Source organism: Sus scrofa, chromosome 14, assembly GCF_000003025.6.
Source record: "Sus scrofa isolate TJ Tabasco breed Duroc chromosome 14, Sscrofa11.1, whole genome shotgun sequence".
NCBI lineage: Eukaryota > Metazoa > Chordata > Mammalia > Artiodactyla > Suidae > Sus > Sus scrofa.
Window position 1 is genome coordinate 92,252,100 of NC_010456.5, and position 27,895 is coordinate 92,279,994.

The 27,895-nt window shown below is 39.6% G+C and overlaps 2 protein-coding genes across 2 annotated transcripts; both read right to left on the minus strand.

Annotated features, from left to right (window-relative positions):
* LOC100524282 (60S ribosomal protein L37a) lies at positions 2,141 to 2,499 on the minus strand. The gene has a single exon (XM_003133119.4). It carries the CDS (start codon positions 2,482 to 2,484, stop codon positions 2,209 to 2,211), a length of 276 nt encoding a protein of 91 aa, XP_003133167.1. The 5' UTR covers positions 2,485 to 2,499; the 3' UTR covers positions 2,141 to 2,208.
* On the minus strand, positions 9,614 to 27,632 carry TFAM (transcription factor A, mitochondrial). Its single transcript, NM_001130211.1, is given in 7 exon segments — positions 9,614 to 10,432; positions 10,918 to 10,974; positions 18,966 to 19,061; positions 23,648 to 23,797; positions 24,443 to 24,513; positions 26,567 to 26,685; positions 27,229 to 27,632. Coding segments are annotated over 7 exon segments (741 nt in total). The 5' UTR covers positions 27,330 to 27,632; the 3' UTR covers positions 9,614 to 10,285.

A 27,895-nucleotide genomic window follows, 5' to 3' on the forward strand; every position in this document is an offset into this window, starting at 1 on the left:
AAGGGTAAAAACAACCCAAATATCTATCAACAAATGAATGAAGGAGTTCCTGCTGTGGCACAGTGGGTTAAGGACCTGGTGTTGTCTGTGGCAGCACAGATTCAATCCCCAGTCCAACGCATGGGTTAAGGATCTGGCACTGGTGCAGCTGTAGCATTGGTTCAACTGTATCAAAAGTCACAGCTGTGACTTTTGATTTCCATTTGCCTCAGGTGTAGCCAAAACAAACAAACAAACAAACAAAAAACAGAAGAAAGGATAAACAAAATGTTACGCATGCATGTGTATGTATGTGTATAAAATATAAAATGGGGACGTTATTCAACCTTTAGAAGAGATGAAATTATGATATATACTTCAAGGACAAATATTGCCCTTATATATACTGTGCCTAAAAGAGTCACAATTACAGAGAATAGTAGTTATCAGGGGATAGGGGAGAGTAACGCAGTTACTGTTTAATGGGTAGAAAGTTTCAGTTTGGACTCATGAGAAAGTTTTGGAGGTGGATGGTGGTGATGGCTGCAAAACATTGTACATGTAGTTAAGGCCACTGAATTCCCCTAAAAGTTGTTAAAAGGGTATATTTCATGTTAGGTATATTTTACCACAATAAAAGTGTTTTTAAAGGAAAAAATAATGGATGCACATCATGATCAGTGACCACTCACATCATTTCTTTCAAACTCTGTTGGTGATTGGTCACGGCAAATCCGTTACTTAACTGAGGCAGAAACACCAAGTGTCCTAATTGTGAGGGCTCTTTTTCTCCTGGTGATAAACTGTTGCAGTTACTAAGAACTGAAAAACTCCGTGTATGTGATGATTCCATCTAGGCCTCTGCAGAGAGATAACTAAACTCTAGCAAGGCTTCTAGCCTTCTAGCAGGACAAGGCAGTATCCCAAGGATAAAACCTTTGACACTTCTCCTGAACCATGCGCGCGCACGCGCACACACACACCCCCTCACCCATTAAAATGCCTATTGAAAAAAAAAAACAAATATTACATAATTTACTGTTCTTTTCTTTTCTTTTTGTCTTTTTGCCTTTTCTAGGGCCGCTCCTGCGGCATTTGGAGGTTCCCAGGCTAGGGGTCTAATCAGAGCTGCAGCCGCCAGCCTACACTAGAGCCACAGCAATGCAGGATCCGAGCCGCATCTGCAACCTACACCACAGCTCACGGCAACGCCAGATCCTTAACCCACTGAGCAAGGCCAGGGATTGAACCCGCAACCTCATGGTTCCTAGTCGGATTCGTTAACCACTGCGCCACGACAGGAGCTCCAATTTACTGTTATTTTCAGTTTACACCAAATGATAGGCTGCTGACCTCCCTTTCTTAGGACTTATAATTGTGAATCCTTCATCTGCACACTTGACTTACAGTATTATATTACTTTCAAGTGTATAACATAGTGATTCAATTTTTTCAGATTATATTTCATATGAAGTTACTATTAAATATTGAATATATTTTATATGCTATACATCCTTATAATTTATTTTGTGTCTAATAGTTTTCACATCCCTAATCTCCATCTCTCTTGCCCCACCTTCCACCCTAGCCCTCCTCTCTGGTAACCACTAATTTGTTCCTCTGTATCTGTGAGTCTGTTTCTGTTTTGTTTTACTCATTAGTTTTATTAATCAGATTCCACATATAAACATACAATAGTTGTCTTTCTATGACTTATTTAACTAAGCATACTCTTTGGGTCCATCCATGTTGTCGCAAATGACTAAATTTTATTCTTTTTATATGAGTAATACTCCATTTTGTATATATGTACCACATCTTCTTTGCCTATGAATCTATTCATGGATGCTTAGGTTGCTTCCATATCTCAGCTATTAATAGGGGGGTACATATATCTTTTCAAAATAGTGCTTTCTTTTTCTTTGGATATATAACCAGGAATGGAATTGCTGGGTCATGTGGTAGTTCTATTTTTAATTTTTAAAGGAACCTCCACATTTTCCATAGTGGTTGTGCCAACTGACATTCTCACGAACAGTGTATTAGGGTTTCCTTTTCTCCATATCCTCACCAACACTTATGATTTTGAGCATCTTTTCACGTGCCTTTTGTTCATCTGTATCTCTTCTTTGGGAAAAGACCTATTCAGTTTCTCTGCCTATTTTTTTTTTCTGTTACATAAATTAACCTATTTATTATAGGCTAGCAAAGTTTCCATTGGTAGTGCTTCTACTGGTCCTTCAATTCCTTCAGTTGTCTGATGGCAGACTTTACCATGACAGCAGAAGTGGTGTTGTAGGTCCAGGCACCACCAGCTACCATTTTCATGCAGGAACCACAGTGCCAGATGCCTGCAGCTCGTCTCTTCATCTTGGTTTTGCCACAGAAGGAGCAAGTGTACTTGGTGTGCTGACTGATTTCAATTTTCTTCACCATTTTCCTGAAAGAAGCACCATAACAGGTCCTGTATTTACCCACGATTCCGACCTTGGTGCTTTTGGCCATTTTGCCACAAAACTAGTTTGGGCCCAGAAAGAGAGCGTTCTCTGCCTGTTTTTGTTTGTTTGTTTGTTTGTTTTGTCTTTTTTGTCTTTTTTTTGCTATTTCTTTGGGCTGCTCCCGTAGCATATGGAGGTTCCCAGGCTAGGGGTCTAATCGGAGCTGTAGCCGCCGGCCTACGCCAGAGCCACAGCAACAGCAACGCAGGATCCGAGCCACGACTGCGACCTACACCACAGCTCACGGCAACACCGGATCGTTAACCCACTGAGCAAGGCCAGGGACTGAACCCGCAACCTCATGGTTCCTAGTCGGATTCGTTAACCACTGCGCCACGACAGGAACTCCTCTCTATTTTTTAAACAATTTTTTTCTTCTTTTCGAAATGGAGTTGTCTGAGTTTTTTATATAGTTTCAATATTAACGCTTTATGACACATATCATTGGCAAATATCTCCTCCCAATCAGTAGATTACCCTCTCATTTTGTTGATGGTTTCCTTTGTGGTGAAAAGCTTTTTTTTCTTTTTCTTTTTAAGGTCGTGCCTACAGCATATGGAAGTTCCCAGGCTAGGGGTTGAATCAGAGTTGCATCTGTGACCTATGCTGCAGCTTGCGACAACACAGTATCCTTAACCCACTGGGCAAGGCCAGGGATCAAACATACATCCTCATGGATACTAGTCAGGTTCTTAACCCACCGAGCTACAACTCCTATTGTACAAAAGCCAGGAACTCCTGTTGTGCAAAAGCTTTTAAGTTTGATTATGCCCTATTTATTTTTGCTTGTGTTTCCCTTGCCTGATGAGCTAGATCCAAAAAACTAGTGCTACAACATATGTCAAAGAGCATACTGCCTACATTTTCTTCTGGGATTTTTTGGTTTCAAATCATACATTCAAGTATTTAATCCATTTTGCATTTGTTTTTGTATACGATGTGAGAAAATGTTCTAATTCCATTCTTTTATATGTAGCTCTCCGGTTTTCCCAGCACCATTTATTGAAGACTCTGTTTTCATCATTGTATATTCTTCTTTCACATAGTTTAATTTACAGTATGTGTTTCAGTTATTTCTGTATTCTCTATTCCATTCCAAGAATCTATGTTTCTGATTTTGTGTTAGTACCATACTATTTTGATTATTGTAGTTTTGTAGTATAAGCTGAAGTCAGGGTGCACATTTCTTGCTCTGTTCTTTTTTTTTCAAGATGGCTTTGGCTATTTGGAGCCTTTTGTGTTTCCATACAAAATTCAGAATCATTTGTTCGGATTCTTTGGAAAACATTATGGGTTTGATTTACTCCATAGATTGCTTTGTGTAGTATGAACATTTTAACAATATTAATACTTCGAATCCATGAAATGGAATATCTTTCCGTCTATTTGTATCACTTTCATTTTCCTTCATCAATGTCTTATACTTTTGAGAGTATAGGTCTTTCACCTCCCTGCTTAAATTTATTCCTAGGTAATTTATTCTTTTTGACATGATTGTAAATGGGATTGTTTTCCTATTTCTATTTTTTTTTTTTTTTTCCTTTCCTTTTTCGCCCGCACCTGTGGCATATGGAACTTCCAGGGCCAGGGATCAAACCTGAGCTGCAACTGTGAACTGCAACATCAATGCCATATCCTTAACCTACAGCAGCATCAATGCCATATCCTTAACCTACAGCAGCATCAATGCCATATCCTTAACCTGTTGCACCGCAGCAGGAACTCCCTTGACTTCTCTTTCTGATAGTTCATTATTAGTGTATGGAAATGCAACCAATTTCTGCATATTAATCTTGTATCCTGCAAATTTATTGACTTCATTTATTAGTTCTAACAGGTTTTTGGTGGATTCTTTAGGGTTTCCTATATGTATAGTATATACTATATATATGATAATATATCATACTATATATAATGTCTTCTGTAAATAGTGAGTTTTACTTCTGTTCTTCCAATCTAGATACCTTTCATTTCTCTTATCTGACTGTTATGGCTAGAACTTCCACTTGATCATGATGCGTGATTCTTTTAATGTATTGCTGAATTTGGTTTGCTAATGTTTTGTTAAGAAAAAACTTTTGCACCTATGTTCATCAAAGATACTGGCCTGTTATTTTCTTTTTCTGTAGCATCTTTGCCTGGTTTTGGTGTCAGGTTAATGTTAGCCTCATAGAATGAGTTTGGTAGTGTTTCCTTTTCTTCAATTTTTAGAAGAGCTTGAGAAAGATTAGTCCTGGGGTTCTGCTGGTTGGTTTTTTTTTTTTTTAATTATTCCTGAATCAACTTCAGTATGTTATTGTTCTATTCAGATTTTTGATTTCTTCTTGATTCAGTCTGGAATATTATGTAATCAGTTGCATCTTTCTCTTATTATTTGCATTTTGGTGATACAGGTTGTAACTTCTTTCATTTCTAATTTTATTTTGGCCCTCCTTTTTTCTTAATGAAAAGGTTTATCAATTTTATATTTTCAAAACACTAGCTCTTAGTTTCATTGATCTTTTCTACTGATTTTTCGTTTATATTCTACTTATTTTTCTCTCTGATCTTTATTATTTCCTTACTTCTGCTGACATTGGGCTTTATTTATTCTTTTTCTAATTCCTTTAGATGGTAGGTTAGGTTGTTTGAGGTTTTTCATGTTTGTTGAGATAGGGCTTATTGCTATAAACTTCCCTCTTAATACTGCTTTTGCTGTGTCAAAAACGTTTTGGAAAGCTGTGTTTTTATTTCCATTTGTCTTCCTTTCCTTTCGCATTTTTTTTTTCTTTTTCCTTAGGGCTGCACCCACAATGTATGAAAGTTCCCAGGCTAGGGGTTGAATCTGCAGCCCACATTACAGCTCAAGGAAACACCGGATCACTGACCCACTGAGCAAGACCAGGGATTGAACCCACATCCTCATGGATGCTTAGTTGGATTCGTTTCCGCTGTGCCACGACAGGAACTCCGTCTTTTTTGGTTTATTGACCCATTGTTTTTTTGGTAGCATGTTGTTTAGTCTCCATGTGCCTGTGTTTTCCCCATTTTTCTTCCTATAATTGATTTCTACTTCAATACAGTTGTGATTGGAAAAAAATTCTGGATATAACTTGTCCTCTTAGGGTCATCTGACACAAACTTCGCATTCTGCCAAAATACGTTGCCACCCAGGAGGAACTGATACAGAAATGAGTTAAATTACGTGTGTTAATTTGCTAGGATTGGGAATTTGTACAAAATATTCTTATTTAAAAATTTTTAAAAATATGTAATTTAAACATTATTTTAAAAAGGAACATAAAAAAAATTACCTTAGAGTTTATGTTTGGTTTAGAAAGTAGTGTATTAAACTAAATGATGCTCAGGGTGGGGGGATGTGCTTGGGTTATGGGATGGAAATCCTGTGAAACTGGATTGTTAAGATCATTATACAACTACAGATGTGATATAAATAAATAAATAAATGAGTAAAAATAAATAAATATATAAACTAAATGATGCTCAATTAAAAAAAAAAAAAAGTCCTCTTAGGAGTTCCTGTAGTGGCTCAGTTAATGAACCTGACTAGTAACCATGAGGTTACGGGTTCAATCCCTGGCCTTGCTCAGCAGGTTAAGGATCCGGCATTGCCATGATCCGTGGTGTAGGTCACAGACACAGCTTGGCTCCTGAGTTGCTATGGCTGCGGCGTAGGCTGGTAGCTACAGCTCGGATTTGATCCCTAGCCTGGGAACCTCCATATGCCACAGGTACGGCCCTAAAAAGACAAAAGACAAATAAAATTAAAGATATTTGTCCTCTTAAATTTGTTGACTTTTTTGTGGCCTAGCAAATGATATATCCTGGAAAACACTCCATGTGCACTAGAAAGGAATGTATGAGTACCATTTTTGAAAATGTCCTATGAGTATCTATTAAGTCCAATTGGTCTAATGTGTCATTTTATTTTATTATGTAAGTTCCTAGGCCAGGGGTCAAATTAGAGCTGCAACTGCAACCTACACCACAGCTCACAGCAACACCGGATCCTTAACCCAATGAGTGAGGACAGGAATCAAAACCACATCCTAATGGATACTAGTCAGGTTCATAACTTATTGTTTCCGCATTGATTTTGTTTGCTCTGTCCACTGATATAGATGGTGTGTTAAAACTTTCCTACTATTTTTATTATTGTCAATTTCTTCATGTCTGTTAATATCTGCTTTATATATAATTTTTGTGCTCCTATATTAGGTGAACATGTTAATGAGTTATAGCTCTAGTTGTACTTACCTTTATCATTATATAATGCTCTTCTTTGTATATGTGTTTTGGTTTTTAAGGCCACACCTGCAGCATGTAAGAGTTCCTGGACTAGGGGTCAAATTGGATCTGTGGCTGCCAGCCTATACCACAGCCACAGCAACACTGGGATCCAAGCCATGTCTGCAACCTACACTGCAGCTTGAGGAAATGCTCCATCCTTAATAAGGGGCTTAAACTCCTTGCTCCTTAGGGAGGATTCCCAAGCCTGTGACATCGCCTTCTTCTAGTTCACCCTGTAGGAAGATCCTGACTAAATCTCTTTACAAGAGCTGTTCTGCTAGTCTTCGGCTCACCCTCAGCAAAAATTGTTCTATATGTAGTTGTATTTTTTGATGTGTTCAGAGGAGGAGGTTAGTTCAGGGTCTTCCTAGTCCATCTTGATCCCACCCCCTTTTCAGATCAAAAAAACAAAACAAACCAAAAAAAAAATCAAGTAGAACCTTAGAGATGGGCATAACCGAATCAAGTTTTTTAATGTGAAGGCTAATGGCTGTCAGTCTGTAATAAAAGGTCACTGTGTCAAAACTATGTATAACTGACCCTTGAACAACATGGGTTTGAACTGTGTAAGTCTAACCAACATGCAGGCTTTTTTCAACAGTAAGTACGATAGTACTATAATAACCAATGGTTGACTGAATCCACAGATGCAGAAATGCCTATGTAAAGGAACTGTGTATACAGTGGACCAACTATAAGTTATAAATGGATTTTTGGCCACACTCACAACATGCAGAAGTTCTGGAGCTAGGAACTGAAGCCACACTACAGGAAGTTTTTATATAGTTAAATGATATAACTAACCTGTTGGCACAACTTAGTGGTGATTAGTTTTAGGTGCAGTATGTCAGAAAAATCAACACACAATTTTCTAGTTATTTTAACTCCACTTGTAATAATATCATTTTAATTCAGAAATTTAAATTTATACATTCATAGCAACTATTTTAAAAAGTATATGCCTTGTTTAAAAAAACGGCATTTCCAAAAAAGGAGTTAGCCAAAAGCAATAGCAAAATCACATGATTACAGTAGGCTGAATTTGCACATAATATCCCTTAAACATCAAAAAGTAAAATAATCACACATACTCCTTTCCTGTTATCAAATTATTTTTTAAAAACCCAATATTGGTACTCCAAAGAACAAAAGTATAAACATCTTCCTCTTTTTTTTTGGCCACACGCCCAGCATGCAGAAGTTCCCAGGCAAGGGATCAAACCTACACCACAGCACTGATCTGACCAACGGCAGTGACAACACTAAACCTTAACCCAATGAGCCACATGGGAACTCCTTACATCTCTTTATGACCAACTGCTCAGAACAGCATAGACAATGCTTTCCTTTCTTCAGCATCTTTTTCCCTGGCACTATTCCTTTGCTTTTACAGCAATTTCTCTGTTTGCGTTAATTTAAGGAAAGTCTAAAGTTAAATCTTTATATTACTAGCCACTGGTTGCTGATGGAAATTCTTATTCTTTATGACAATAAAACATTTGTGTATAATGTTAAACTGGATGGCATTTGATATACAGCATGCCAGTCTTCAACATGTACTGAGGTTTATTAAGAAAGGTGTGAAGTCCTAATAAAGTCGTAACGATTACATTCCTTTAGAAACAAAGAAAAAGAAAATATTATCATAAAATGATTTTGCTCTAGCTCCTTTCACTCATGTTAAATGCTAAAAGAGCTCTGAAGATAATTGCAAACATATGTTTTATACTAAATTTGTTCTGCAGGTGCTTATATAAGTCATTTCTCTACCTCACAAACATTGACTCCTATGTGCTCCCTGGGCTCACCTGAAGCAGAGAACACAGTAAATGATTTGAGTGATTATTCCTCCCATTCTCCAAAGGATCATACCAAAATTAGTACCATCAGGGAATTAGGACTTAATTCTCTCCTGGAAACCTAACTGAGAAAAAGCTTGTGATAGACATTAGCACATGTCCTTTTCTTCCCTAACCCTTCCTCCCCAAAATACTCTAGCCTCAGACTCATGGTGCTCACTGACCCAATGGCAAATTTTATCCTGTATTCCCAGCAACAGGGGAAAGTTGTGTGAAAACACCCAACTTTATGTAAATCTTAGGCTTCCTCTTAAGCTATATTTTTCTCTATGGTCCCTACCTTTGCCAAGTTCAGTCATTTTTTTCACGACTTTGTACTTATTTCCTATCCACAAAGAACAAAAACCTTCATTTCTGGTGATCTAAAATATACAATTTTTTTTGCATAATATCTCTACCTGTGGCATATGAAGTTCCCGGGATCAGGTCCAAGCCACAGCTGTGGCAAAGCTGGATCCTTAACCCACTATGCCAGGCTAGGGATGGAACCTGCACTGAACCAGAGACAAGCTGGACCATTAATCCATTGTGCCACAGCAGGAACTCCCATACCTTACATAATATAAACTTAAAGTGAGTTATCCTATTCTTACGAACTGATGCTGACAGTTGAATTATTTTGCTCAAAAAGGTAGTGTGAATTTTGACTCTGCTTGACTTTCCTAAGAGGATAAACAAATGCTAAAAGATGGCAGGGTGCTAACTGGAATACTCATAAGGATCATTATACTAAGCCCTAATTTAAGAGAATCTCATCCCACACTATATGGGTCAGTATTTGCAGGCTATGCATCTCGTAGCAACTAGTCAGCTCTGTCAGCACAAAAGCAGCCATAAACAATGAGTAAAAGAATAAGTATGGCTGTGTTCCAATAAAACTTAATTTATGGACACTGAATTTCATATTAACTTTCATGTGCCTTGAAAATCTTAATAAAACCCCAGAAAGCTGTAAAATAAATGTTTCACCTTTAAACATATAATTAGGAAACACTTACATTTTTATTCTCTGCAATATAAAACATTACGCATAGATTTGGTACATAATTTTTTAGTTTGTACTATAGGAAAAAAGATGATGAAGAAAAGGGTTATAAATCTCTCACTTTTATAAAAGTTGCACCAGCAATCCTTTCCACATACAACCATCGACTCTGACTACAACATGAATTATACCTAGGATTTGGAATTTACCAAGATGAGTTCTGGATGCTCTTTTAAAAATACACAATTATATCATAGAACACTATGGCTTCTACAAAATTTGAAACATTTTTGAATAGGAAACTTGCCTCCATAATATAAGGAAACAAGAATACTCTTTCCATAGCCATCAAGTATAAAAAGTCTTCACAGTCTGATTTACCTTTAACAAAGGTAAAACGATTCACTGCTACATTTCATGAATTATTCTGATGCTTAGTGGTTCCTAAACACAAAATAAATTCTGCATAAATTCTTTTCTGTTTGGGTTTTCCAAAGTAAGACATCAATACCTATGTATTGAACTGGCTGGCAAAAGTCCATAGGCTAAAGAAAAGGAATTAAATATAAAATGTTTACCAACTTTATCCTTTCTAATTTTACAACAGCTTCAGGTATTGAGACCTAATTGGTTTCTCGTGTCTATCCATTACGAACATAGCTCAACCTTCTATTTCAACACTCCTCAGTGTCTTTCTTTGCTGAATGTTTCATTGAGCGACGTATAAGATCGTTTCGCCCAACTTCAACCATTTGTTCTTCCCAAGATTTCATTTCATTATAATAACGAACTTTATCATCTTCAGCAAGTTGAATATATACCTGAGAAAAAGCATAACCGTTAAAATTATTTCTTTAGAGGAATCTTTGCAGTTAACTTCTGGCATGCTTTCCTACATATACTCTTGAAATGACCATACTATTCTCCATGTATAAAGGGGGATTGGAAAAGAATGTTTTTGTGATATAAAAATTAGAGGAGAAAAAGGAAGAGATAAAGCTTTTTAACTATTAATGAAGTTGTTACAATTTCAAGGCTTGGAGTGTGGAAAAGGAGCAGGAGCAGGATGTGACTGTCACTGTATCCAGTGACACTAAGTTATAAGTGACACTGTTTTAAATACTAATTTTATTTGCAGTCCAAAACTACTAAAAGAAAAAAGCCAAACTGGTTCTAAGAATATGAAAATAACTTTAAAATACTTTAACTGTGTAATATAAGGTTGTTCTTATATGAATCAAGCCTTGCCCTAATATATTTTCATAGATTCTAAGTACACACTTGAAATTAAAATCATACTACTTACTTGCTTTTGAGAACTAGAGAGATTTTTCCAGTTTTCATTTATAGTTTTCAGCTTTACCTGTAAAATAACAGCTTTAAGTACCAGATATAGGAATTTTAGTGATTATAGATACTTTTATTATTCATTCCAACAACAAAAACTCATATATCAAGAATCACAGGCAAAGATGTATCATTTCTTAAAATTTTTCCTAAGTAAAAAAAACTATTAAACTGTAAAAGTGTACAAAAATGGGATATCCCATTGTGGCTCAGCAAGTTAAGGATCTAGTGTTGCTGTTAGCTGCAGCATAGGCCAGTGGCTGCAGCTCCGGTTGGATCCCTAGCCTGGGAACTTCCATATGCCACAAATGCAGCCATAAAAAGAAAAAAAAAAAAAGTACAAAAATGAATGGTATGAAGATATTTAAAAAGCTACATTTTAAAAATGTGAGGAGTTCCTGTCATGGTACAGTGGTTAACGAATCCAACTAGGAATCATGAAGTTGCAGGTTCGATCCCTGGCCTCGCTCAGTGGGTTAAGGATCCGGCGTTGCCATGAACTGTGGTATAGGTAGCAGACGCAGCTCGCATCCCGTGTTGCTGTGGCTCTGACACAGGCCAGTAGCAAAAGCTCCGATTCGACCCCTAGCCTGGGAACCTCCATATGCCACAGGAGCGGCCCTAGAAAAGGCAAAAAGACAAAAAAATAAAAATAAAAATAAAAATAAAAAATGTGAGATATGGAGTTCCCGTCATGGTGCAGTGGAATCCACTAGGAACCATGAGGTTGTGGGCTCAATCCCTGGCCTCGCTCAGTGGGTTAAGGATCTGGCGTTGCCATGAGCTATGGTGTAGGTCGCAGACGTGGCTTGGATCCTACATTGCTATGGCTGTGGTGTATGTAGGCCAGAGGCTGCAGCTCTGACTTGACCCCTAGCCTGGGAACCTCCATGTGTCATGAGTGCGGTCCTAAAAAGCCATAAAAAAAAATAAAAAAAAAAAAGAAAAAAAAAAAAGTGAGATATAGCTGACATACATTATCTTATTTTTTACCTATTTTTTATTTGACCCTAGCTAGGGGTCAAACTGAAGTTACAGGTTGAGGCTGAGGCCTATACCAAAGCCACGGCAACACTAGATCTGAGCCTCATGTGCACCTTATGCTGCAGCTTGTGCTTATATCAGATCCCTAACCCACTGAGCAAGACCAGTGATTGAACCTGCATCCTCAGAGACAATGTCAGGTCCTTAACCTGTTAAGCCACAATGGGAACTCCACATACATTTTATTGATTTCAGGTATACAACATAATGATTAAATATTTGTATATATTTCAAAATGATCACAGTAAATCTAGTTAACATTCATCTACCTTACATAGTTTTTTTCTTGGCATGAGAACTTTTAAGGTCTACTCTTTAATAACTTTCAAATATGCTATACTGCATTAACTACAGTCACTACATTGTAAATTACATCTCTGGGACTTATGTTTCTTTCTCTGACTTCTTTCACTTTGCATAATATTCTCAAGGAACATTCATGTAGTCACAAATGGCAAGATTCCCTTATTTATAAATGGCTGAATAATATTCCACTGCACATACATTTTCTTTATCCATTCGTTTATCAATGAACGCTTAAGATTGCTTCCATGTCATGGCTACAGCAAACAGAGTGGCAATGAACATGAGGGTATTTATATATTTTTGAGTTAGTGTTTTCATCTTCTTAAAACAAAACCATCCAAAAAAGAAATGACGAATCATATAGTAGTTCTCTTTTTAATTTTGAAGAACTTCCAGATTGTCTTCAGTGGCTGCATGAATTTATAGTTCCACGAAGAGTGAATAAGGGTTCCCATTTCTCTGCATCTTCACACACTTGTTACTTGTCTTTTTCTTCCTTTTCTTTTTTGATTTTTGGTCATGCTCACACCATGCAGTGTTCCTGGGACAGGGATCAAACCTGCACCATAGCAGCTATCTGATCCACAGCAATGACAATGCCAAATTCTTAACCTGCTAAGCCACTAGGGAACTCTGATCTCTTTTCTTTTTTTTCTTTCTTTTTCAGCCACCCACACGGCACATGGAAGTTCCCAGGCCAAGAATCAAACCCAAGCCAGCTACACCACAGCTGCAGTAATGCCCCATCCTTAACCTAATGCCCCATCCTTAACCTACTGCCCACAGACCCACCGGGCTGTGGGTCTGGCACCTCCAGAGAAACTAGCCAGATCATTAACCCCACTGAGCCACAGTGGCAATTCTTGTCTTTTTTTTGGGGGGGGTGCACCCACAGCATATGGAGGTTTCCAGGCTAGGGGTCAACACCACAGCCGGCCTACACCACAGCCATGCCAGATACGAGCCGCATCTTCAACCCATAGCCGCATCTTCGACTCATGGCAACGCCAGATCCTTAACCCACTGAGGGAAGCTAGGGATTGAACCTGCGTCCTCATGGATATTAGATTTGTTTCCATTGAGCCATGATGGGAACTCCAGGAATTCTTGTCTTTTTGATACTAGCCATTCTAACAGTTATGAGGTGATATCTCACTGCAGATTTTTTTTTTCCTTTTCATTTATTTGGCCATCCCACAGCATGTGCAAGTTCCCGGGCCAGGGATCAAACCCATGCCAAGTAGTGACCCAAGCTGCTGCAGTGACAACACTGGATTCCTAACCCACTGCATCACAGGATAACTCCTCATTGTAGTTTTGATTTATATTTTCCTGATATTGATGTTGAGCACCTTTTCTCATATCTATTGGCCATCTGTATGTTTTCTTTGGAAAACTGTCTATTCAGATCTTTTGCTCTTTTTTTTTTTTTCTTTTCTTTTCAGGGCCACACCCACAGCATATGGAAGTTCCCAGGCTAGGGGTCCAATTGGAGCTACAGATGCCAGCCTACGCCACAGCCACACTTTTCCTCATTTTTTAACCAGATTGAGTTTTTCTGCAAATGAGTCAGTTGTATGAGTTCTTTATATCATGTGCAAATATTTTCTCCCATTTGGTACAATGGCTTTTCATTTTGTTGATGGTTCCTTTTGCTGTGCAGATATTTATCTTTTGGATTCAGAAATATTAATATGCAAGTATAAACTATACGCTGTCACAGACTATTTCAAATACTAGCTGTTTTTATTTCTTCTCCGTGGATTAATGTTTTATTCTAAAATCTGTGCCAACATGTTTAAGTGTAGTCATAGAGGAACAATCCAACACCAGTTCTTATTCTACTTATTTGAACTTAATTATGTGACTTTGAAGAAGTCATATTACCTCCCTTAGGCTTGGTTCTTCATCTATAAAATTAAAAGGATGCAAGAATCCCACAGATGGAGGAGAAGCAGAGAGGAGAGTGAGTACACCTCACACAGCCTGTGTTGTTGCTACGAGAGATCAAAGATTGAAGGGGGAAATGGGTGGGTGGAGAATGAAGGGCAGAGATATAGGAATGGAAGAAAAAGAATGTGGAGTTCCTGTCATGGCGCAGTGGTTAACGAATCCAACTAGGAACCATGAGGTTGCGGATTCGATCCCTGGCCTTGCTCAGTGGGTTAAGGATCCGGTGTTGCCGTGAGCTGTGGTGTAGGTCGCAGACGCGGCTTGGATCCCGCGTTGTTGTGGCTCTGGCGTAGGCCGGTGGCTACAGCTCCGATTGGACCCCTAGCCTGGGAATCTCCATATGCCGCGGGAGCGGCCCAAGAAATAGCAAAAAAGACAAAAAAGACAAAAAAAAAAAAAAAAAAAAGAATGTAAGAGGGATATGGTTTGAAAAGTATCTGTTTAAAGCTAAGAGGATATTATCAGTGATTTTAAGGAAAAGAGTTAAAACCACGAACTTTTACTATTCTGACCAGAACTTTGACTGATTTCTTTTTTCCTGAGTACAAATACAGAGGTATCAGATAGTATCCAAGCCTACATAACCATTACATTTTCAATATTTTAAACTTACTTTTATAAACACATTTAATATATTCAGGGACAGTTATTCACAAAATAAGAGTTCTTTTAGCTTTGGAAAGAAATGCCTTAAAGCTCTTGATTCTTTCATAATTTATCTTTTTGTTTATATTTAATCCATAAAGATTCATATTCAATGAGCTGAATAATAATTTATGAAGTTGTATGCATAAATAATCTACCTTTCACATAAAATTAATTCATGAAAAAAATTAGAGACAGAAAGATATTTACTTTTGCTCCCTCCTAAAACCCCATTAAATGAGCCCTTCCACCACGTTAGGACACAGTGAGAAGGTGCCATCTATGAACCAGAAGATGGCCCTCACCATGATGGTGCCTTATTCTTGGACTTCCTAACCTTTAGAACTGTTAAGAATACATTATATATATATAAAAAAATTAAACAGCTAAAATTGCCTAAGGTATAAAAGTCACATGGACAAACAACAGTAGAGGGCACAACCAAAACAAAAAGCTGATAACCAAACTGGCAGTGGGGAAAGCCAAAAAGGCAAATTGATTTGCAATGCGGAATTTCTGAATAGTTTAGGAATTACAGCACCAGATAGGTAAGTAAAAAACAGAGGTAAAGATCAGGCTAAAATATGAAGACCCACTGAAGGTCTGTTTAAAAAAGGTTAGATTCCCACCATGGGCAGAGAACATGATATCCATCCTCTCTAAAGGGTAAAGTATTTACTCTGTGGATACCCAGTAAAGTTGGGAGCAATGGTAACATGCTGAAAACAGGAGATATATCTCAGAGAGAAAAGCAAAAAAGGGTAAGAGAAAACAATTCAGAAACATTAAGAAAATCAGAGGACCAGTTCAGAAGATGCATATAACAAGTGTTCCAGATGGTTTGAATAAAGGAGAGAAGGGGAGAAAAAAAGAAACCAGACCACATTCAAAAGACCAACAATCAAAACAGCTTTATACTTCTCAAAAGCAGTTTTAAAAGCTTTAAGAGAAAAGGAGTATTTTTTTTTTTTTCTTTTTAGGACCAAATCCATGGCATATGGAAGTTCCCAGGCTGGGGGTCGAATCAGAGCTACAGCTGCCAGCCTACGCCACAGCCACAGCAACACCACATCTGAGCTGCTTCTGTGATCTACACCACAGCTCACGGCAATGCTGGATCCTTAACCCACTGAGCAAGGCCAGGGATTGAACCCACATCCTCATGGATCCTAGTTGGGTTCATTAACCGCTAAGTCACAAATGGAACTTACAAGGAGTGTATTTTTAAAATTTATTTGAAAAATTAATTTTTTTTTTTTTTTTTTTTTTTTTTTTGGTCTTTTTGTCTTTTCTTGGGCCACTCCTGCGGCATATGGAGGTTCCCAGGCTAGGGGTGGAATCGGAGCTATAGCCACTGGCCTGCGCCAGAGCCACAGCAATGCGGGATCCGAGCTGCGTCTGTAACCTACACCACAGCTCACAGCAATGCCGGATCCTTAACCCACTGAGCAAGGCCAGGGATCGAACCCGCAACCTCATGGTTCCTAGTCAGATTCATTAACCACTGCACCACGACGGGAACTTCCCCCAATTTTTTTTTTTTTTTTAAAGAACCTAATTTCCACCTTAGAATTCTACGTCAAATAAAACTATCAAACAATATAAGTAGAGACATTTTTAGACATGTAAGAACTCAAAACTTAACCTCACATGTACTCTTACTGGGGAAGATACTATTAACAGAATTAATAAACCAAGAAAGACAAAAGAAGAAACAAAAGCACCCCAGCATGTCAGCTCTGCACTAGGCATAGAAGGCAACCAAACTACCAACAAATCAGAGGTTTCAGACTGAAATTGAAAGAATATCTAAAACGTATCTAAGTGTACTCGAAGCTGGTAAAAATTCAAGAGTTTGGGTTGAATTACTGATAGTTTATTATGTAAAAAACTAAGCAAATTATAAACAAAAAAAGACAATCAATCTCAGAGAAAGTAAATTTTGCAAGAAAGTAAAAATGATCATAGCAAATGGAACAGCTCAGCTATGAGTAGAGTTTACATTATCATAATAAGTACTTGATACTGATCTAACCAATAAATAACATCCTACAGTACAGCACAGGGAACTATAGCTAATCTCCTGGGACAGATCATGATGGAAAATAATATTAAAAAAAAGAATATATATATGTGTGTATATGTATGACTGAGTCACTTTTCTGTACAGCAGAAACTGGCACATTATAAATCAACTATACTTTAATTTAAAAATTGAAAGAAAAAAAAAAAGAAGATCTAACCAAAATCACACTTACTATTGGGAGGCAGAGTGATAGAAATGTGAACAGTGGAATGAGAAAAAGTTAAATGTTCATCTTTTTTTTTTGGTCTTTTTGCCATTTCTCGGGCCACTCCTGCGGGCATATGGAGTTTCCCAGGCTAAGGATAGAATCGGAGCTATAGCCACTGGCCTACACCAGAGCCATAGCAACTCGGGATCTCAGCTGCGTTTGCAACCTACACCACAGCTCACGGCAACACCAGATCCTTAACCCACTGAGCAAGGCCAGGGATCGGAACCCGCAACCTCATGGTTCCTAGTTGGATTTGTTAACCATTGCGCCACAACAGGAACTCCAAATGTTCATCTTAAGTAGTGAGAGGTAATGTCTAAAATATAGGTAATTATTAGAATTTTTTTTAAAAAATTAAGAAGTAACAATATAAGAACATTATTTAGACATATGGAAGTAAATACAAGAATCAACTAAAACAGAACATAACTGCTTCTGGAGTAAGGAATATGAGAGTATGGTAAAAACTACTATCTTTCTTAAATCTTATTTTGATTTTTTAAACTATGAGGATGTATAATCAGTATTCTTACATGAATAAAAATGATACAATCAAGTTAATTTTAATTTCCAGGGATAAGACCTAGCCATGAAGCTTACAGATGATTCGAAGGTGTAGTCAGTAGTTGAGAACCACTGATTGAGAGGATTCTCTAGCACATAACCTTATACTAATAAGAAAACTAAATCCAAGATACACTGTGACTGAGAAAATTCCAACTAAAAAAATAAATAGGCCTGCTTTCTCAGTAATGCAGCGCCATGGAAAGTAAATTTAAAATCCCAAGAGGAGTAATCAGTGAAAGTATATATGTAGGAAAAAAGTACATCACATACATATACACTATTTAATCTTTGTGAATGAACTACAAATATCCAAAGAGACAGTGGCAAAAACCTTCATTTCAGATTGACAAGAGTAAGGAATCTGGGCAGACAACTTTTCTTACCACGGCATAATATAAAAAGAAAAATATAATTGCCAATTTGGAGCTTCTAAGGAGGAAATAAAGAAAGACTGAGCCATAGCAAGAATGACAAGCTTTTTTTTTCCTTTCTACACATTAATATGGCATTACTATAGTAATACTCATGGGCATAACTGAAAAAATTTTATTTTTTAAAGAATATGAAGCCATGGGAGTTCCCATTGTGGCGCAGTGGTTAACGAATCCGACTAGGAACCATGAGGTTGCGGATTCGATCCCTGGCCTTGCTCAGTGGGTTAAGGATCCGGTGTTGCCGTGAGCTATGGTGTAGGTCGCAGACGGGGCTTGGATCCCGCGTTGCTGTGGCTCTGGCGTAGGCTGGTGGCTACAGCTCCGATTGGACCCCTAGCCTGGGAACCTCCATATGCCGAGGAAGCGGCCCCAGAAAAGGCAAAAAGCCAAAAAAGAATACGAAGCCATAGGTTACACCCAAATCCCAGTACAAAATATTATACCTCTGTTTTCTTTCTTTCCCAGTGATTTTGACAGTTAAGAACTGCTGGATAAGAAAACTATTCAAAACTTTTAATACTCCTATAAATCTTAAAATTTTGTTTTTAAATACAAAAAGTTGACTATATATATATATATATATATATAGGCAATTACATATAAGAGTCAAGAAAGAGGGCCTTACTTGTATGTAGTATTTGTTTATAGTAATTCACTACTTTTCTTCACTACTTACTGTATGGCAGCCCTAAAATTTCCTGTCCAGTTATTTTAAAAATTGGAATAAACAAATATTTAAAAAACAAACAATTCTGTTTTACCTGTGATGGACCATCCTTAGCTTCCTGAAAGCGTTCAGCAATAAAAATGTTATAAGCTGATCGAGGTCTTTTTGGTTTTCCAAGCATTGTTAATTCCTAGAGTAATAAAAATGGAAGAGTGAGATAAAGCTTTAACTTCTATGACGCTTAATTTTACCTGCAGAAACTTTATTCACTACTACGCATTTCAGCATGTCCTTTAAAGTAACGTTATTATTATTTTTTTTTTCCCGTCTTTTTGCCTTTTCTAGGGCTGCTTCCCATGGCACATGGAGGTTCCTGGGCTAGGGGTCCAATCGGAGCTGTAGCCGCCGGCCTACGCCAGAGCCACAGCAACGCGGGATCCAAGCCCCGTTTTCGACCTACACCATAGCTCACGGCAATGCCGGATCCTTAACCCACTGAGCAAGGGCAGGGCTCGAACCCGCAACCTCATGGTTCCTAGTCGGAGTCGTCAACCACTGCGCCACGATGGGAACTCCTAAAGCAACATTATTTTTCTTCTTCTTCTTTTTTTTTTGGTCTTTTTAGGGCCCCACTCACTCGCGGCATATGGAAGTTCCCAGGCTAGGAGTCAAATTGGAGCTGTAGCTGCTGGCCACACCCACAGCCCAGCAATGCCAGATCTGAGCCAGATCCGACCTACACCACAGCTCATGGCAGCACCAGGTCCTTAAACCACTGAGAGAGGCCAGGGATCAAACTTGCAACCTCACGGTTCCTAGTTGGATTCACTTCCACTGCGCCATGACGGGAACTCCAAACATTACGATTCTTACATGAAGTATGTGATTGTTCCTTCTTAGAGGTCACACTCTTTGTTTTGGCCATATCTACGGCATGGAGGAGTCCCTGGACCAGGGACTGAACTTGTACCACAGCTATAACCAAAGCCACAGCACTGACAACACCACACGGGAACTCTAAGAATTTCTGATAGTATAGTTTTGAGAATTCTAATAGCTTTTGAGTTATTTTTCATACAAAAACATTTCCTGCAGTTCCCGTCATGGCGCAGTGGTTAATGAACCCGACTAGGAACCATGAGGTTATGGGTTCGATCTCTGCCCTTGCTCAGTGGGTTAAGGAGCATTGTCGTGGGCTGTGGTGTAGGTCGCAGATGCGGCTCAGATCCCGCATTGCTGTGGCTCTGGTGTAGGCCGGTGGCTGCAGCTCTGATTCGACCCCTAGCCTGGGAACCGCCATATGCCATGGGAGCGGCCCTAGAAAAGGCAAAAAAAGACAAAAAACAAAATAAAACAAAAAACATTTCCTTTGCATATTATTTTTATGGTCTCCATGATTGGAGTAACAGAGAACATATGTACAAAATTCTTTTTAAAAAAAGACAGAACAATCTGTTTCATCCTTATAGCACACCACTATCTTCTTGGCCAAAGCAGTACCTGCCTCCATCACAACTCAAGAACATTACATTATCTGTTTAATAAGCTCTTATTTAATTTCCTTCCCTGCCTGTCTCTCAACCTTTAACCCTCAATAGATGTGTTGAGTTTTAATTATTTTTACTAGACATTAAAAGGGGTTGGGGAGAGGGAGATATACCATCTAATGAGGGATATTACATCATCCTAACCTATTTAGTTTCTAAATTTAGACAGTAACTTATAAAATGATGTTGCTTTTTTTTTTTTTTTTGCCACGTCTGTGGCATGTGGAAGTTCCTAGGCCAAGAATCAAACCTGCGCCACAGCAGCAACAATGCCAGATCCTTAACCCACTGCATCACAAAGGAACTCCAAAATGATGTGGCTTTTAATGGCAACTGATTACAGTCAATAAACAAACCCAACTTTCATTCATAAGTAAAAGCTGGGCTCCTCTGATTTACTTTTTTCCCAACCTGAACCTCTCCGCCAGGAACTAGGCATTTTACAACTTAGCTATGCATTTTCCCACTTTAGTTCTAGAGCTACTGCTAGATTTCTCTCCTTGGTGCTTCCTAGGTGCTTCACTTGCAACTTCCCAGTTCCCACTTCTCACCTAATCTCTGACTAGTTGAAACTGGTAATCTAATGGGAAGAAAAATTCCAACAGCGAGAGAGAATGGAAGTCTAAGGGAGATAAAATTCAGGCTTCAGCTTTCCGGTTCCAAATGTAAGGAGTTTAAAAGTCACCGCTTATCTTAATTCTAACAAGTATAAAGTTGAACAGACTGGAAAACCAACAACTCTTAAATCCAGAGAAAAGAGAAGGACACAAGGCAAACTGCTGCCCCAAAGACTGGAGAGACAGAAACAGGTGAACACAGGGAGTCAAGGTTTAGGAAGCAGACTCATGAATGGAAACTGGGTAGGAAACTAGAGCTAACAAACTGCTGGAGGCTCCATGAGGACAACTCTGAGTTACCCACATCATAGGAAGGCTCTCACAATATTGTGAGATTATCTCCAGGAACTTAACCAGATTCCCACAGTAAATATCAAGAAAAATCCCCTCTTGCTTCCACAAAGAAAAGGAACTGATTTTGAAATGCCTGAGCACTTTATCATTCTTAACATGGCCTACCCTCAGGAGAAACCAACTAATCAGAGCCTAATTGACCTGAATGAAAGGAAATACCCAACTATAGCTCACTCTAGACATTCTGTACCATCTAAAAAGGACAGAAAAAACTGAGAAACACTTGTGAACTTTACGTGCAGAGGCACGTCCTCATTAAAGACCAAGACCTAATCACAGGTCTTGTAGAATGCTTCCCTTGCCCCTTCATCTGCCCATCCTCTTCACCTTTTTTTCATATATAATTATTTTTTCCATTATAGCTGGTTTACAGTGTTCTGTCAATTTTCTACTATACAGCAAGGTGACCGAGTTACACACACATGTATACGTTCTTTTTTCTCACATTATCATGCTCCATCATAAGTGACTAGACATAGTTCCCAGTGCTGCAAAGCAGGACATCCTCTCCACTCTTAATGCTGCATTAAAAAGATAGTAACCTTTTCTGAGAGTTACCCTGGTTCTCAACCCTCCAAATACCCCTCCCTATGCAGAGACCCTATTTCTCACTCTTATCCCTTTAATCTTTTTATCTTTTCTGGTTTCCTTTTACTAACTGGATTAGCAGCCTCAGATTATTACCACCAATTTGAAACTGGGTGAGCTCTTGACCTGAGTGCTGGATCAGGGAGATCCTAGCATCTCACATTAAAGGCTGGAATCCACTTTTCAAGAGAAATAGTTTTAACTCTGATGACCATTTTCTATGCAAGTTCATCATCTCACACCTAATACTAGAAAGATGTAGTCTAACTTTCAAACAATGAAATTCAAATGGATTAATACCTTAAGCTGGAAACTGTTAGGTATGATTTTTTATTTATGGCTGTGCCCCTCAATGCGGAAGTTTCCGGGCTAGGAATCAATCCATGTCACAGCAATGACAACACCAGGTCCTTAACCTGTTGAGCCATAAAGGAACTCCGCACATGGAGTTTTTAATAAGAAAAAAATATATTTCATCCTAAAAGCACTCCTTAATTGGCCTTGTTTGTTTTTTCTGGCCACACCCATAGCACACGGAAGTTCCTGAGCCAGGGATCAAATCCAAACTGCAGCTGCAACCTACATCACTTACACCACAGCTGCAGCAAGCCACCAGATCCTTAACCCTTGAATACAGCAGGAACTCCAAGCATTCCTTATTTGATTAGATACAACAGGCACTTTTTAAACATTGATGAGTTCATGAATTCAGTCTATCAGCAATATTCAGAATCAAATTCACCATTACCTACAGAACAATTCAAATCAGTAGGTTATTCTAGTCAAGACCCAGAAGCAAGGATTCTTGCTATTCTTCATTTGGCTGTTTCATAACTGTTCCTGCATCATTCAAACCAGTCTTAACTAAATGTCCTAAATTCGGATATACCCAAAAGTAGCAAAAAGGGTTTTCAAAAGAGACTCAAAGGCAGGTGATGTTAGTGGCATAAGGAAACTATCCTACTTTTTTGTTTGTTTTCTCTCTTTTTTTTTTTTTTTTGTCTTTTTTTTGCTATTTCTTGGGCCGCTCCCGCGGCATATGGAGGTTCCCAGGCTAGGAGTTGAATCGGAGCTGTAGCCACGGGCCTAGGCCAGAGCCACAGCAACGCGGGATCCGAGCCACGTCTGCAACCTACACCACAGCTCATGGCAACGCCGGATCGTTAACCCACTGAGCAAGGGCAGGGACCGAACCCGCAACCTCATGGTTCCTAGTCGGATTCGTTAACCACTGCACCATGACGGGAACTCCTGTTTTCTCTTTTTAAGGCCACACCCATGGCATATGGAAGTTCCCAGGCTAGGGGCCAAGTCGGAGCTGCAGCTGCCAGCCTATGCCTCAGCCGCAGCAAAGCAGGATCTGAGCTTTGTCTACAACCTATACCACAGCTTAGTCTGTGACCTACACCACAGTTCATGGCAATGCCAGATCCTTAACTCGCTGAGCAAGACCAGAAATCGAACCCACATCATTATGGATATTAGCTGGGTTCCTTACTGCTGAGCCATGACAGAACTCCGAAAACTATCCTATTTTTTCCCTAACTGAAATACACTTGATGACATTCCATCATATCATCAACATGAGAGAAAAACATATTAACATATATATGTATGTATATATATTTGAGTTCTTTATCAAAGGAAAAGAAAATTTTAATCTTACGCACTCTCTTTTTGATTAACGCTTTCTTTTTTAAACGTTTCTGCATGATTTCTTTTTCCAAAGATACCATTTGACTTGGAGTTAGCTGTTCTTGAATTCTGTTTACCTCTTCTTTGTACACCTGCCAGTCTGCCCTATAAGCATCTTCATATATCTATAATAAAAAAACCCAAATAAGAAGTCAGTAAATTGTTGCTGGTTAATTAAACATAGCACATCTATCAGGGAAAGACAACTGAGAAACTTCAGAAAGACAGAACCACAGAAAATGTGCTATGTGAATCACATAATTCACATTTTTCTTTTTCTTTTCTTTTTTCTTTTTAGGGCTACCCCCAAGGCATATGGACGTTCCCAGGCTGGGGGTCTAATTGGAGTAGCCGCTGCCAGCCTATGCCACAGCCACAGCAACACCTGATCTGAGGTGCAGCCTGCGGCAACACCAGATCATTAACCCACTGAGTGAGGTCAGGGATCAAACCAGCATCCTCATGGATACTAGTCAGGTTCTTAAACCCACTGAGCCACAATGGGACCTCCCACATATTTTTCATACACATGATAACCAAGGTGAGAATCCAGCAATTAGACTCCAACTTCAAATTGCTGCCGACCCTTCATCATTACATCCAAACCCATACATCCATATGCTCATTATTTACATGGTATGAAGGTATGAAGTTCCTTTGAAGATAATGGATGTTAAAAAAATTCTGAGTCATCTAGTCCCTTAAAGAACATGACAATTGTTCTTACTGCAGAATAACCAATCAACAATGTTGAAAACCTATAGACTTACCTTTTTCTCTGAATCAGGAAGTTCCCTCCACAGCTCAGCAATTTTTTTAATTAGTTCTGAATTTTTTGCATCTGTGGAATGAAATAAAGTGAAAACTGATGTCACAATTTTATGTCTCAGGATCAATTTCTAAAAGACTTCTAGGAAAGCATAATTCATTAGTTATAAAAGCATTTTGATGGACATCTCTATACCACACACAACTTAATACAATAATTTAGCTTTTCTCTAAACTAATTTAAACATAATAATTTAAATTTTACTTAACTTTTTTTTATTTGCTTTTCAGGGCCGTACCTGTGGCATATGGAGGTTCCCAGGCTAGGGTCTAATCGGAGCTATAGCTGCCAGCCTACGCCAGAGCCACAGCAACGCCAGATCCAAGCCGCATCTGCAACCTACACCACAGCTCGTGGCAACGCCAGATCCATAACCCACTGAGCAAGGCTAGGGATTGAATCTGCAACCTCATGGTTCCTAGTTGTATTCGTTTCCACTGGGCCATGACGGGAACTCCATATCTAACATTGTTAAAGTCTATTATCTAATAATTAAGGAGTATATCACTTACCACCAAAATGATTCTCAGAATGATCAGTTTAAGCAATTGGGTAATCAATGCCTACAAGTTTTTTACTTCATATTTCAATCAAAACATTTTTCTCAAGTCTTTCAGGAATTATCAAGTTCATAAAACCTGACTAAACAACAAAATACAGTCTTGATTTATATAACACTACCTTGTATTTCAGTTATAGAAATACAATTTGCAGACAAACCATTCTAAAACCAATTCATTATTCCCCATTTCCTTTTTTTTTTTTTTTTTTTTTGTCCTTTTTTGTATTTTCTGGGGCGGCACCCGAGGCATATGGAGGTTCCCAGGCTAGGGGTCTAATTGGAGCTGTAGCCGCTGGCCTACACCACAGCCACAGCAACTCCAGAGCCGAACCTTGTCTGAGACCTACACCACAGCTCACACCAGATCCTTAACCCACTGAGCAAGGCCAGGGATCCAACCGGCGACCTCATGGTTCCCAGTCGGATTTGTTAACCACTGAGCCATGACTGGAAACTCCAGCTATTACTAGTTTAATCATTATCTTTACACTATAAACCAAATAATGATCCATAGCCTTTCAAGTAGTCAACAAACCTCCTAATTGGAAATTTTCCAGGAACTAAAGATAAAAACTTTCAGTGAAAAAGCTCTTTTGTTGTCTTTTTGCTATTTCTTGGGCCGCTCCCGCGGCATATGGAGGTTCCCAAGCTAGGGGTCAAATTGGAGCTGTAGCCACCAGCCTATGCCAGAACCACAGCAACGCCAGATCCGAGCCGTGTCTGCAACCTACACCACAGCTCACAGCAACGCCGGATCGTTAACCCATTGAGCAAGGGCAGGGACCAAACCTCATGGTTCCTAGTAGGATTCATTAATCACTGCACCACAACAGCAACTCCCAAAGCTCTTGAAATCAACAGTAATTTGTATAGAGCTTTAAAGTTTACATTAACACATCCACATAAGTTATTTCATTTCAACTTCATTAACAATTCCCAGTGGCAGAAGGAGCTAAGCCAGAGGTAAAATGATTCATCAATGGTCCTCTAGACTAATGGCAACTAGGCCCCAAATTTTGGTTTTTCATTCTTTTTCCTGGCTGTTTTCCACTCTACCTGATGCTATTCTAAAAATACTTTTTTGGGGTTCCCGTAGTGGTGCAGAGGAAACAAATCCGATCAGCAACCATGAGGTTGTGGTTGGATCCCTGGCCTCGCTCAGTGGGTTATGGATTTGGTGCTGCTGTGAGCGGCGGTGTAGGTTGAAGACACAGCTCGGACCCTGTGTTGCTGTGCCTGTGGTGTAGGCCGGCAGCTGTAGCTCTGATTGGACCCCTAACCTGGGAGCCTCCATATGCCTTAGGGTTTGGCCCTGAAAAGCAAAAATAATAAGACATTTTTGTTTGGTAAAAAAATACATCTGCTGTTTTACAGACCATCACACAGAATGGTTACGTTTTGCCGTCACTGAATGCTTTGGTAATGAATATTAAGTTTGCAGTTTAACTGCTTAGTGGCCTCTATATTACATAAGAGAAGAGTACAAAGCCCAAAACTCCTTACCTGGGTTCTGAGCTTTAAATATGGGTAGCTGTTCTTTAGAAAATCGAACGTATGAAGTCATAGGCTTCTTTGGAAAACCACTCAGGGTGGATGAAAACCATCTTGGTACATACGCAAAACTACGTACAAATAAAAAGAAAACAAATGTTAATAAGCATTTAGGTGCTCATATTCACATGTATATGAACACAGATATCAAATGAGATGTCATCAAGATGCTATCTAACACCTTCGATTAGACAGCTAGTGATATTAAAATCCTGTCCCAGCCAGATGGAGGAGCTCGTAAAACTGAAGTCTCCAAGCCCTTACTTTCTAGGAAGGGCAGAAAGTGGAGGAAAATATGTATAATCCAGCTCCTGCGCCCCGCCTTCTCAGTGCCTAGACGAAGGCGGGAGAATCTGGGAGCTTCGAGGGGGATGCCAAACCGCGGGCTCCAAGTATAGACAGTGGGGAGGGCCGGAAGCAAGGCACGGGGTACTGATGGAGTGAGGCCTTGTCTCAAAGCCACCATCCCCTTGGCAAGGTCGAGGTCTGAATCACAGGACCAAGGTGGCCCTGACCTTTTTGGGGGAACAGAAAGCGGAGAAAAGCTTCCACATTACAACTGCAGGGCATCGTGAGCCCTGCCGCCTCCCGAGGCGCAAGGTAAGCAGTCCTACCTGAACGGAGAGCGCAGTCGACTTCCACAAACCGCACAGAGGTCCGCTCCTGACTTTCCCAGGGCACTCAGCACGCCCCACACGCCCCGGAGAAGCGCCATTGCACCCGTAGACAAAGCACTGACCAGGCCCCAATCTTGTGCAGCTCCCGAGCGCAAGAGAACAACCCCAACAATGACGACTTGAACTCGCAAGCAACTCTTCAGACCTCGCTATCATGCCCGCCACTCGCGAGGCACTATGGGAAATCAGTCAACATCCGGTTTAGATAGGGGGCGGGGACAAGGAAAAAGGTGCAGACGCAGTAGTCGCTTCCTAGGTGGGCGGGACTACGACGAAGGAGGAGGAGCTCGGGGGCGGAGAAGGGAAACCGCAGCCCGGCTCGCCTGCGGAGGGCCCTGGCCTCGAGGGGGCGCTGCTGAGCCGCCCCCGGCCCCCGCTTCCACAGCGTATTCCGTGGCGGGGCCAGGAGGCTGATGGAGGCAGTGGCTGGCGTCTGCCTGTGACGGCAGGGAGGGCTAGTACGCAACAGACAGTTTTACCGCGAGTACCTGTGTCGCCCACGCTGCTCTGAGGTCAGGTGGCTGGGTGCTTTGCGCCCAGCAGAGTGCCTAAGTTCAAGCAGGAGCTGGAGCTCAGAGTCAAAATTACTGACGACGAGTTGGGT